At 49.8% G+C, this 12,181-nt stretch overlaps 1 protein-coding gene across 2 annotated transcripts in view; it reads left to right on the top strand.

Moving 5' to 3' along the window:
* Positions 1 to 853: 853 nt before the first annotated feature.
* Positions 854 to 12,181, top strand: part of MTUS2 (microtubule associated scaffold protein 2) — a 250,065-nt gene continuing 238,737 nt past the window's right edge. For both annotated transcript variants that reach the window (XR_014775270.1, XM_084760994.1), the window contains exons 1-2: positions 854 to 3,148; positions 7,446 to 7,686. Coding sequence is in view for 1 of the 2 variants with exons in the window: in XM_084760994.1 (XP_084617120.1) it covers positions 1,061 to 3,148; positions 7,446 to 7,686 (2,329 nt within the window). In the remaining variant the exon portion in view is untranslated. The remainder of the gene's footprint in view (positions 3,149 to 7,445; positions 7,687 to 12,181) is intronic.

The following is a 12,181-nucleotide window of genomic DNA, read 5'->3' as shown; positions in this document are numbered from 1 at the left end:
CACATGACTAAAGCCTGAACCCTGTTTGGAACCTGTGGATTGCTTGTTTCTGGATTATTATCATCTAATATTCTTACATTATAGCAAACTCTGGAAAATAAACCAGAAAATAAAACTGCAGGGGCGGTGGTGGCGCACGCCTTTAATCCTAGCACTCGGGAGGCAGAGGCAGGCAGATCCCTGTGAGTTCGAGGCCAGCCTGGTCTACAAAGTGAGTCCAGGACAGCCAAGGCTACACAGAGAAACCCTGTCTTGAAAAACAAAAAACAAACAAACAAACAAAATAATAAAAAAACTGCAGTAAAGGGAAGAGACTGCTCTTATTTTATTACACACACACACAAAATGCATACACATACCATACTACAAACATACACTAAAGCTACACACATGCACACACACACGTAGCATAACACACACAGACCCTACACACACACACACACCATATGCACCACACTATACATACACCACACACACTACACATACACTACACACACATTCACACACACCATACACACTCACACCCACGTTACACACAGAACACACACACACAGACTCTACACACACACATCATATACACACACTACACAAACACCACATACATACATACACTACACACACACATTCACACACACCATACACACTCACACCCACATTACACACAACACACACAAACTTTAAGACAGCATACATGTAAGGCCCCTTACATCTTGTTTCTAACTGTATCCTTGTGTTGTTTCGGCTTGGACCTGTTTGGCCAGAGATAGCCTCTACTTGAGATAAGCACATTAGACACAGAACAGAAGCGAGGTCTACACTTATGTTTTTATTTCCTTCCAGGTCTCATAACTAGCTGGTTGGCCCTGAGCAGCGATGGAGCGTCCTGTGTGGTGTTGCTGGTGTCAGGACTATGGCTGGTTCTGAAACTCATCCGAAGAGGTTCAAACTAGCGGCTGGATGTGACATCATCCAAGGAGGAACAGGCAACGGGACAGCTGCCTGTCGCCCTGCAGCTTGAAGGGGGACTGCATGGCCTGCAGCCCTCGTTGAAGAAGTGACCATGAGTGTCCCACTGGCTCCAAAGAAGTCCTGTTTCGGCCAATTGCAAGATCGCCGAGAGGGAGGGAAAAATAACAACGAGACTATTCTAAGTATGGGCGATACAAATGCCAATCAAGTCATGTTGGAGGTCAGCGCCTCTCGCGTCGGGCCCGAGACATGTGAGCTGCACGATGCGCTTGCAAATGCGAATGTTAGCAGGCCACAGTACCACAGCCACTTCCAGAAGGACCCTCCTCACCTTCAGAGCGTTGGGAAAGGGCCTCAGGCTGGCTCCACCGGCCAGAGGGATCCTCAACCGTCTCTGCCTGTCCATAGGCAATTGAGTGAGGAACACACAGGAAAAAGAGGTATCCCGCAGCCCCCCCAGAGTCTCCAGGGCCCAAGTCCGTCCAGCTGGAGGAGTTCAGTGGGTCAAGTCAGTCCAGAGGTTTCCGCTAAGAGGGAGGCTGAAATTCCCCGGCACGTTCCCAAGGACAAATTGGCAAAGACCCTCGACAATGAAGAGCTGAAAAGAGCAGGCAGCTCGGCAGCTGTGGCTGGCAGCCTCGCTCGGGAGAACCCGCACCCCAAACAGCTGGACACCTCGGAGCCACAGGGCCATCTGCCTGGGCGTGGGGAGGGGCCACACGGGACATCAGCAGGTCACTTTCCAGGGAGGGCTTTATCTCCAGGTGCGGGCATCTCAGAGGGGAACATTGTGCGTCCTCCTAAACCATCTACCTCAGAAGCCAGGGGGCCCATGGCGTCAGACACCAAGATGGAGGGGACACGTGGCCTGGATGTTTATAAGGCGCGCATCGCTCATCCGGAATCGACTCCCAGTTCGGCCTCAGCAACGAAGGAAACCCCCAGCCTCCATTATCCAGAAATGTATTTAGGTCAAGGAACGGGGAAGCCCAAAGTGGAACTCGGATACATCCAACCCAGGAGCGAGCAGGGACTAACGACATCCCAGCCACAGGGTCTGGGTTGTCATGAGGAAAAAAGTGTATCACCCGTAGAGCTACATGAGAAGGAGCATCAAGAAGCCGCGAGTCAACCTGAAGTGGGACCGGGCAGCAGCCCGGAAGCAGTCACGGGAGACCGTGCTGGTGCGGAGGGGTTTCCGCAAGCCACCCCTGCACAGGACAGCGCTCCCTCTGGAGAGGCAGGTACTAGCCTTACTGGTAAGATGTCACCAGGTGGAGGTAGGAGGGCGAGGGACTTTGCACCTGAGGACGGGCGTGCAGCTTCTGTTCCCGGTGATCCCACTGAGAGCACGCCCTCCGTGGCCAGCGGGGAGGAGAAGAGGCAGGGCACCGGGACCGCGGGCAGTGCCAAGTCGCTGGCCCCTGGTCCTTCTCTGGGAGGGAACAGAACCGACGCCTCAGAGCTCTTGGGCCCTCAAAGTAGCAACTCGGAAGCCAGGAAAAACAAAGAGACAGTAACACCTGTAGCTGAAACTAGGAACCTTCTAGAAAACGCAGCTCAAACTGACGTCATGCCAGCTGGCGTAGATTCAGTTGTCAGTACCCCAGCTCCTCCCCAGGAGGCTTGTGCGAGCTTGACTCCTCACGCCACTCCTCCGGGTAGCAGTTCTCTGTCACCCTCGGTGGCCTCGCCCCCCACTGACGGTGGGCAGGCGTTGAACACATCCCCGAAAGTGCCTGACAAGAGCGCCTGCCCCAGTGGCATCCCCAAGCCTCTTACACATCCCAAGGACACACCTTCCTCCCAGGAAACACCAGAGAAACCGGAAATGGACAAGACGGAAGAACGGACAGACACGAGGCCTATCCTTATGCCAAAACCCAAGCACGTGAGGCCCAAGATCATCACTTATATACGCAGGAACCCCCAGGCGCTGGGTCAGGGGGACGCGTCACTGGTCCCCGTGGGGCTCCCATATGCCTCTTCTGCATGTGGCATGCCGCTTCCCCAAGAGGAGAAGGCAGCTAGCCGCGACCTTCAGCAGTCCGCCAACATGTACGAAAAGTTCAAGCCTGACTTGCAGAAGCCGAGGGTCTTCCCCTCTGGACTGATGGTGTCTGGGATCAAGCCCCCAGGTCACCATTTCAGTCAGATGAGTGAAAAGTTTCTGCAGGAGGTAAGAGGGATCTCCTGGTGAGATGATATGCACCTTTGTGTTTTTAAGACTGCTACTTTTTTTTTTCCTCAGTGAAATTTGAAAACAGAATGTCCTCTGTAAGTGAACGGCAGGTGGCCAGGGACACAGTGGGACCAAAGTAGACACTCCTGCATGGAAGGGGCTGTCTAGAACATAGTGTGACAGTCTGGTTGAGATGGACCCACTGTCTAAGACACATGGAATCAGACACGGGCTCATTTAAATCAGCCCCCATGTTTATTTATGTGAGTAGCAATCTATGAGCCAGGTCAAAGCGCTGGGGGTGCGGGGGGGGGGGGCACCAGCTAAAGTAAACTGTGTTCAAATTGATCCGACTAATCCTGTGGTGGGGAGTGTTTCGTCTTGGAGAAAATCTAGTCATGAGTCGGATGCGGTGGTACACACCTGTGAGGCCAAGAAAGAAAGACTGAGTTCCAGGCCAGCCTGGGCAACCAAGTGTGACCCTGTGGCATCAGAGGATATGGCGGCCATGGGCTCTTTGCAGTAAGACAGTAGTTGTGGTTTCCGTTTTGTTGTTTGTTTAGTGTGCTCTGAGCCCGACCCGGGCGGGCAGCCCTGGGGTGTATAAGGAAGCAGGCTGACCCACCACGGGGAGCCAACCAGTGAGCAGCATTCCCCCAGGGCCAGTTGTGGACCGGGGTCTTGAAGTGGGAGGTGAGCAAACCGTTTCCTCCTCACATTGGTGCTGACTGTCTTATCAAAGCGGCAGAGCCGATCAGGCACTGTCTTGTAGCAAGCCATCCTTGGCTATTATTCATGAAAATCAAGGCATCCGCCCCACAGCTGAGCCGCGTTTGTCAAAGCCAGCAGGACCCTCCATGAAGGCCCGGCTCACATCAGCAAACTTAAGAGTCTGGCCTTGATTATGTTTTCTGCAGTCCCAAAGGCTAGCTTAAAGCCGTAGAGCATGCGGTCTTAGACCACTTGGAGCCATCCAGAGCTTTCTGCTGCTTAGCCCTTATTTACTCATCAAGGAAGATGAACTTTAAGGAGTCATATCTATCTATCTATCTATCTATCTATCTATCTATCTATCTATCTATCTATGTATATATAGATATATAAAATGTGTGTGTGGATCTGTTGCACAGTGCTCATACTCTACCCATGGAGGCCAACAGAGGGCGCCATATCCCCTGGAATTGGAGTTACAGATGGTCTCGTGCGGTCGGGTGGGTGCTGGGAACTGAACCCCCGTCCTCTGGAAGAGCTGGCTGCAGTACTATTTCTCCCGCCTCTTGAAGGCGTCGTTTTGGGAGCTCTTGATGCTGTGCTAGTTTGAGTGCAGATACTGACTTCATATCTCCGCTGAGGGAAGTCTTGTAAAAAAAAAAAAGGGGGCAAAGTGGGAGGTGGGGCTATGGCAGGAGTTCATTTGCACACCTCATTTGATTTCAGGACTATGTTCAAAATCTGAGGAGCCGTTCATCGACCCACAGGGTTTTCTCTAAAAATACACCACTGGAGAGGGAGGTCGACGCTGTGTTCGTAACTACAGAACCTGTCCTATTTTGTCATAAAGATGAAAGTGGAGCGAGAGTCCCCTGTTTAATTAAAAATGCGTAAACTAGACATGAAAAGCACACTTTTCACCTTGTAAAATAATTTGCGCTTGTTATTATCATTTTTTTTCATCACTGTGACAAAACATCTGACAGCAGGCCCGTCAGACAGCTGCAGCCTAGGGATGCTAGAGACAGCAAGCTCACGGTCTGAGAGTCTCGGTGCACTGTGCTGGGGCAGTGTGTGCTAGTGGGAGCCTGTGGCTGCAGTGGACATGTTGTGGGTACAGCATTCAGGGTTCACTGCAGAGCATGTTGTATCATGTAGACCCTTAAAGTGCCACATCTTGCAGTCAAAAACTTGGTACAGGAGCCGATAGAGGACATTTCAGATGTTTGCAACCAGGAAAAGATTACCCAGAAAAATGGCACGGATACTGCCGAAGCCTCTGGGGAACGGCAGGGTAGGGGGCTTTAAGCTCTGAAAGTTGTCCATTTCCAGAGTCAGGTCAGCATGTTGCAACCCTAAAACCTTTACTTATTGAGACTGGAAATGGTGTGAGTTTCCACAGGAGACAGGCCGCGCCCCAAAATGTTAAAAATGTTGGGTCTAGAAAAGGGAAATCAGAGATGGGTAGAAAAAAATGGTTGATGATAAAAATTTCATCAGAGCGCAGATGTGGGGCCCTCACTCAGGGGCTATAATTCACGCTGCCCCCGCACAGTGTATTCTCTCAGGGGCTATAATTCACGCTGCCCCCGCACAGTCTATCTAACAGTCATGCATATTTCACAGTGTGATTATAATGAAACTTTAAATGCCCAGTCTTTTGTTTCAGAGATGTATTTTAAAGAACTTTGTGTCCATTTCAACATTTAAAAGGGGATCAAAACAGGGCCAATGCCTTCAACAGCTTGGCTCCAAGCTTTTAGAGCCCCTATTAAAGATACTGTAAGACAGTCGCAATTCCCAAACACACAGCAGCTGACATACAAAATAAATTATGGTTCAGAGCAGAGTTAATTAATTCAGAGATGGCCCCATGGTTGATTTTTTTTATTATTATCATTATAACCTAAATTGACCACATTGGGTTTTATCTTGTTTAATATGAAGGAACCATGAGCCAGGAAGCAGGTGGGGGAGGAGATCTTTGCTAGCATCCACAAGCCCTCCCTCCCGCCCCCCTCCATCCCAGGCACCACAGAAGCCCAAGTCATATGAGAACAGACACCCTGATGTGCACACATATATACTAAATATATATATATGTATATGTATATATAATTATGTGTTATATTCTATATACACTTTTATGTGAATATATATTTATATATATGATTGCTACAGATTGTATTCTGTCAATTCTGCACTGTTAGGTACAGGAGAAATAGTAATGTTATTAAAGAGAGGAAACAGTGCAGGGAAACTATTCCTTTGTGTACGAGCATTTATGTGCAGACACTGCTGCCACATGCTCTGAGCTGAGCAGCCCTCAGGAGTCGACCCCAGATCTGTTATCCCAAAGGGATCGACCCAACATTCCTGAGAGCATTCAGCATCCATGTGTGTGTGTGTGTGTGTGTGTGTGTGTGTGTGTGTGTGTGTGTGTGTGTTGTATGAGTGTGTATGTGCATCCATGTGTGAGTATGTATGTGCCTATATATGTGTGCCACCTCTGTGTGTTTGAGTATGTACGCATGTATAAGAGTGTAATGTGAGTGTGTGTGTGCGTGTGTATGAGTGTGCATGTGCGTACATGTGAGTGTGTGCCTCAGTGTGTGCATGTGCGGACATGTGTGAGTGTGCCTATGTGTGACTCTATGTGTGTGCATGTGTGAGTGTGTGCCTGTGTGAGATTATTGTGGGAGTGTACATATGTGAGTGTGTGTGTGTGTGTGTGTGTGTGCACAGCGCATGAGTGGAGGTCAGAAGACAATTTTCAAGAGTCTGTTCTCTTTCTCCATTGTGTGGCCCCTGGTATTGAACTCAGGTCACCTGCCTTGTCAGCAAACACCTTCATCCACTGAGCCATCTCACTGGCCCCAGAACCTGGCTATAATTATGTAAATATAAGGTGCAGGTCTACAGATTTTTTTCCTATTAATTTTTCTATTTTTGAATATAAGCATTTCTTTCCTACTAACAATTGTTTTTAAATGTTCTATTGATCAAATATGAAGTGATAGTTTATTTACTTATTATAAGATCATTGAGCATAAAATGATGTGTTTTCTCCATAGACATAATGAAAGTTTTGATCATTTTGAACACTTGGTAAAGTTTTGTTTCACTAAAATTTATTTTATGTAAATGAGTGTTTTGCCTGTTATGTCTGTGCACCGTGTGTGTAGTGCCTGAGGAGGCCAGAAGGGGGCGCTAGATCCCCTGGGACTGTGTCATAGATGCTTGTAAGACACCACAGTGGGCGCTGGGAGCCCCACCTGAGTCCTCTGCGAGAGCAGCCAGTGCTCCTACTGCCGAGCCATCTCTGACATTATTTGCTTAATAAGTAGCCTAAAATGGAGTGCTTTTTTACTCCTGTATGGCGTATAGATTGGTGAGTATTGTAGCTATCAGGGACTACAGGGTGCGTGCGCTCTGTGGCGCTGTCATAGCAGAGACGGGACACTGAGCTGGGAGGCAGCCCCAGACCTCTGGCCGAGCCGCTAAGGTCGTGGCGATGCTGACCGCGGCTCTCCTGCACCCTCTCTCCCCCGCTAGACTCATGTGCTCTGATCTCTCATCTTAGGTCACAGACCACCCTGGGAAAGAAGACTTTTGCTCTCCTCCCTACACTCACTATGAGGTCCCTTCCACTTTCTACCGCTCGGCCATGCTCCTGAAGCCTCAGCTGGGGCTGGGCGCCATGTCCCGCCTCCCATCCACCAAGAGCAGGATTCTCATTGCAAGTCAGAGGTCTTCAACAAGCGCCATCCACCCACCGGGACCAGTAACAGCAGCTGCCGGGCTCTACGGCTCTGACCCTTCAGGTGACTAAGTCTAACTGTTGCTCTCTTTTCCTGTTGGCGCGTTTAAACCTTAACTATGAAACGGCTCTGTCTGCAGACACAGGTGATTTTGAGGGTCACCCTGCTGCAGCTCCCATGCCAGCTTTGTAGCGGTGGCCCTTACAATCTCTCCCTTTCTTCAGCTCTCCTGTAGACTTGCTCTGAAGGGTAGTTTTAACTGCTACAAGAGAATTCCAATGAGGAAGGGAGACCAGATAAGGTTGGCTATGTCTATCGGAAGTTGTCTTCATTAGGTTTAATTGACCCAGCCCACCGTGGGCGGTGTCACTCCCTCGGCTCAGGGTCCTGGGCGATTCGGTATAGGAGTGATGACTGCCATCTGGAATCTGATTATTTTAAAGTAATTGAAACAATATTAGTATTTACATTTTTTGTACTGTAATCTGCATATTACTCATGGGATAAATGTTTCAAAGTTAATTACTATGTGAAAGTATATGTAAACATTTTTTTAAACCTCTTATTTATCTTTTTTACTTTTTGTGGTAATGACTCAGTCAGACTGAGTCAGAAGGGGGCATCAGGCACCCTGGAATTGGAGTTAACAGAACATTGTGCGTTGCCGTGGGAGTGCTTAGCATTGAACCCTTGTCCTCTAGAGGACCAACAAGTTGACTTAACCTGTGCGACATCTCTCCAGGCCCTGCTTGAATGTTTGTTGCTATGGACCAACTAATTTTCTAGGATGTTTATAGCAGTTATTTTTGCCCTATCATTTCTTGAAAGTCCCATTTCCTTGACTGGGACTATTGGGTTTTGCCACTTTCTTTCTGAGTCAAGCCTTGTACGTAGCCCTGACTGGCCGAGAACTCACTGTACACATCGGGCGAGATTCAGTGTCCGCCTTCCGAGTGCTGGAATTACACATGTGAGCCACCATGCCCAGTGACCACTGCGACTATTGTTAGAGAGAAACTTTTTCATCTCTTTGCCGTTTACTGCTTTGTGAATTGCCGTGTACTCAAGGGAGTTACAGAGTGCCTTAATTTTTTTTTTGTAAGCTTCTGTCTCAGTGGTTCCATGACAGCTGTGTATCTTAATAGAATTAATTACTTGTGCTCAGAGCAGGTAGAAGTCGGCTATGATCCAGTCAGTAGGCAGTGGCTGGGGGTGGGGGTGGGGCTGTCAGCAGTGCTTCCACAGGGGAGGCAAAGCCATCAACACACGAAAACACCTTTGCCCTCTGGGAGCTTAAATTTTGGAATACAGGAACTAGTAAGTTGCATGGTCTGTTGAGGTAAATAAGGAGAAGTGAAGAAAAAGAAACATCCCACAAGCGTCACGACCCTGCGAGGGCTCTTGTGCAGTTTCGGAAAACATCAGTTGCTTTGGCTATTGTTGGTTAATGACTATTTGTGGTCATGGTGGTTTCCACGCTGATGACGCTTGTTGGGTAGGACACCCCTCATATAATCATAGAAGCGCCATGGCGTTCCTGTGCCTAATGTGAAGTCCTGTGTCTGTGTTTCCGCTTGGTGCGTGTCTGCCCTCGCCATCTGAGGGCTGTCTTCGGTGCGTGTCTGCCCTCGCCGTCTGAGGGCTGTCTTCGGTGCGTGTCTGCCCTCGCGGTCTGAGGGCTGTCTTCGGTGCACGTCTGTACGTGGCCCTGGTTGTGTGTTGATGGCTACTCTTCCTCTATCCTCCATCACGTGCCCTGGGCATTTTCCTAAGTTTTACGAGGTCACACAAGGTCACAGCACCACATGGAGAGGAGAGTGCTGGAGCGAGGGGCAGGAGGGACGCTTTTCTCTGTGATCTAGCTTTTGCACAGTTCCGATGTCAAGTTGAGTCCGTACAGGCTAAAATCTACGAATTGGTTTAATACATGAATTCTAATACATTAGCCGTATTCCCCCCCCCCCCAGCTCCAGTAGGGAGCCTCTTAAAGGTCTAGTAGCCCCGTGAGATCCAGGTTAGTCAGGAGACATCCCCAGCACTTCTGTTTCTCTGCTGGTTTTGCAAGCAGCCATGGCCTAAAAGAAGTGGGCACACAGTCAGCCTACACCATCCCACACTGCAGATCTCTCAAGGGTTTGCCTAACAGCTAATGCAGTCTCCTAAGACTGAGAGATCTTGATGTGACTACGTAAACAATAAGTAACCAAGGCTTCCTAATCTTAAGAAGTTAAATCATTTCGGACTTTTTTTTTTTCTTTTTTTGAGGCTAGCCTTTCTGACTCCACAGTGATGCTTGAAACCAAACAGCATTTGGGAGGCAGAGGCAGGCAGATTGCTGTGAGTTCGAGGCCAGTCTGGTCTACAAAGCAAGTCCTGGACAGCCAAGGCTACACAGAGAAACCCTGTCTCAAAAAACAAAAACAAAACAAAGCAAACAAGAGAAAAACAAAACCAATCAAACTTCTGCTGTCTCCTGGCCCAAGGTGTCTGAGCACTCGGAGCACATTGGGGCTTCTCAGCCCTTTGTGCAGACGTGGAGCCTGCTTGGTAGGGGCCACGTTGTCCTGAAACAATTCACGTCTCACTCCTAGAGTGTGAGAAGACTCTTTCTATCTCTTTTTTAAAAGCTCTATTTGTTTTATGTTTTTTGTTCAAAAACAGGTCTTTAATGGCCCCCAACATGCAGAAACCATTAACCGACCCAGTGTACAGTGTGGCGAAATGTGATTTGCCTGCATATATATATATTTTTTTTCCTGCAAGCATAGTGCTTTAATATGAGGCAATGTTAGAATGAAATGTAATATTTTCTGATGGGAGCAGTTGAGGCGTTGAATGATTTCTTTTTTTGAAGGACAGATGATAAAACTTCATTCTATAAATAGCTAGAGAATTCAGTCAGCTACGTTGGGACACATTCTCTAGATGTAGACAACTGTGCTATAGACTCTGATTATTAAAATAAAATTTTTTTCTGGAGTTCAACATGCTCTGCACACTTTCTTGCGTGGACTTAAAAAAAAAACCAGGGTGCATCTCACCAAGTTTAAAAATGGAGAAATTATTAATGTATTTTGAAAAGCACACACATGGAATTGGAATATTTTAAGCCAGCTCTGCCCAGCTGCTGCTGCTGCTGCTGGAAATTTAGCAAAATATAGGCCTGTGTTCAGTATCTCTGGATAAGAAGGCTAAAATGAAAATGTTATTTTTCTCTCTCATGACTGTACTGAAGCAAATGATCATTTTTGAATCTTCTGGTTGGCATAAGAAAGCTAGTCTTAATGCATTTGGTAACTTCAGAGGAAGCTGGGGGGGAAGCTGTGGGGAAGCTGTGTGGAAGCTGTGTGGAAGCTGTGTGGAAGCTGTGGGGGGAGCTGTGTGGAAGCTGTGGGGGGAGCTGTGGGGGAAGCTGTGGGAGAAGCTGTGGGGGAAGCTGTGTGGAAGCTGTGGGGAAGCTGTGGGGGAAGCTGTGGGGGAAGCTGTGTGGAAGCTGTGGGGAAGCTGTGGGGGAAGCTGTGGGGGAAGCTGTGGGGGAAGCTGTGGGGGAAGCTGTGGGGGAAGCTGTGGGGGAAGCTGTGTGGAAGCTGTGGGGAAGCTGTGGGGGAAGCTGTGTGGAAGCTGTGGGGAAGCTGTGGGGGAAGCTGTGTGGAAGCTGTGGGGGAAGCTGTGTGGAAGCTGTGGGGAAGCTGTGGGGGAAGCTGTGGGGAAGCTGTGTGGAAGCTGTGGGGGAAGCTGTGTGGAAGCTGTGGGGGAAGCTGTGTGGAAGCTGTGGGGAAGCTGTGGGGGAAGCTGTGGGGGAAGCTGTGGGGGAAGCTGTGGGGGAAGCTGTGGGGAAGCTGTGGGGGGAGCTGTGTGGAAGCCTGTGGAAGCTGTGGGGGAAGCTGTGGGGGAAGCTGTGGGGAAGCTGTGTGGAAGCTGTGGGGGAAGCTGTGGGGGAAGCTGTGGGGGAAGCTGTGGGGGAAGCTGTGGGGAAGCTGTGGGGAAGCTGTGGGGGAAGCTGTGGGGGAAGCTGTGGGGGAAGCTGTGGGGAAGCTGTGGGGAAGCTGTGTGGAAGCTGTGGGGGAAGCTGTGGGGGAAGCTGTGGGGGAAGCTGTGGGGGAAGCTGTGGGGAAGCTGTGGGGAAGCTGTGGGGAAGCTGTGGGGGAAGCTGTGTGGAAGCTGTGGGGGAAGCTGTGGGGGAAGCTGTGGGGGAAGCTGTGGGGAAGCTGTGGGGGAAGCTGTGTGGAAGCTGTGGGGGAAGCTGTGGGGGAAGCTGTGGGGGAAGCTGTGGGGGAAGCTGTGGGGGAAGCTGTGGGGGAAGCTGTGGGGAAGCTGTGGGGAAGCTGTGGGGGAAGCTGTGGGGGAAGCTGTGTGGAAGCTGTGTGGGAAGCTGTGTGGAAGCTGTGGGGGAAGCTGTGGGGGAAGCTGTGGGGGAAGCTGTGGGGAAGCTGTGGGGAAGCTGTGGGGAAGCTGTGTGGAAGCTGTGGGGGAAGCTGTGGGGGAAGCTGTGGGGGAAGCTGTGGGGGAAGCTGTGGGGGAAGCTGTGGGGAAGCTGTGGGGGAAGCTGTGGGGGAAG

This window comes from Acomys minous (assembly GCF_964271855.1).
Source record: "Acomys minous genome assembly, chromosome: 16".
Taxonomy (NCBI): Eukaryota; Metazoa; Chordata; class Mammalia; order Rodentia; family Muridae; genus Acomys; species Acomys minous.
The sequence above is the reverse complement of the archived record's forward strand: the minus strand, read 5'-3'. Positions and strand labels throughout refer to the sequence as shown.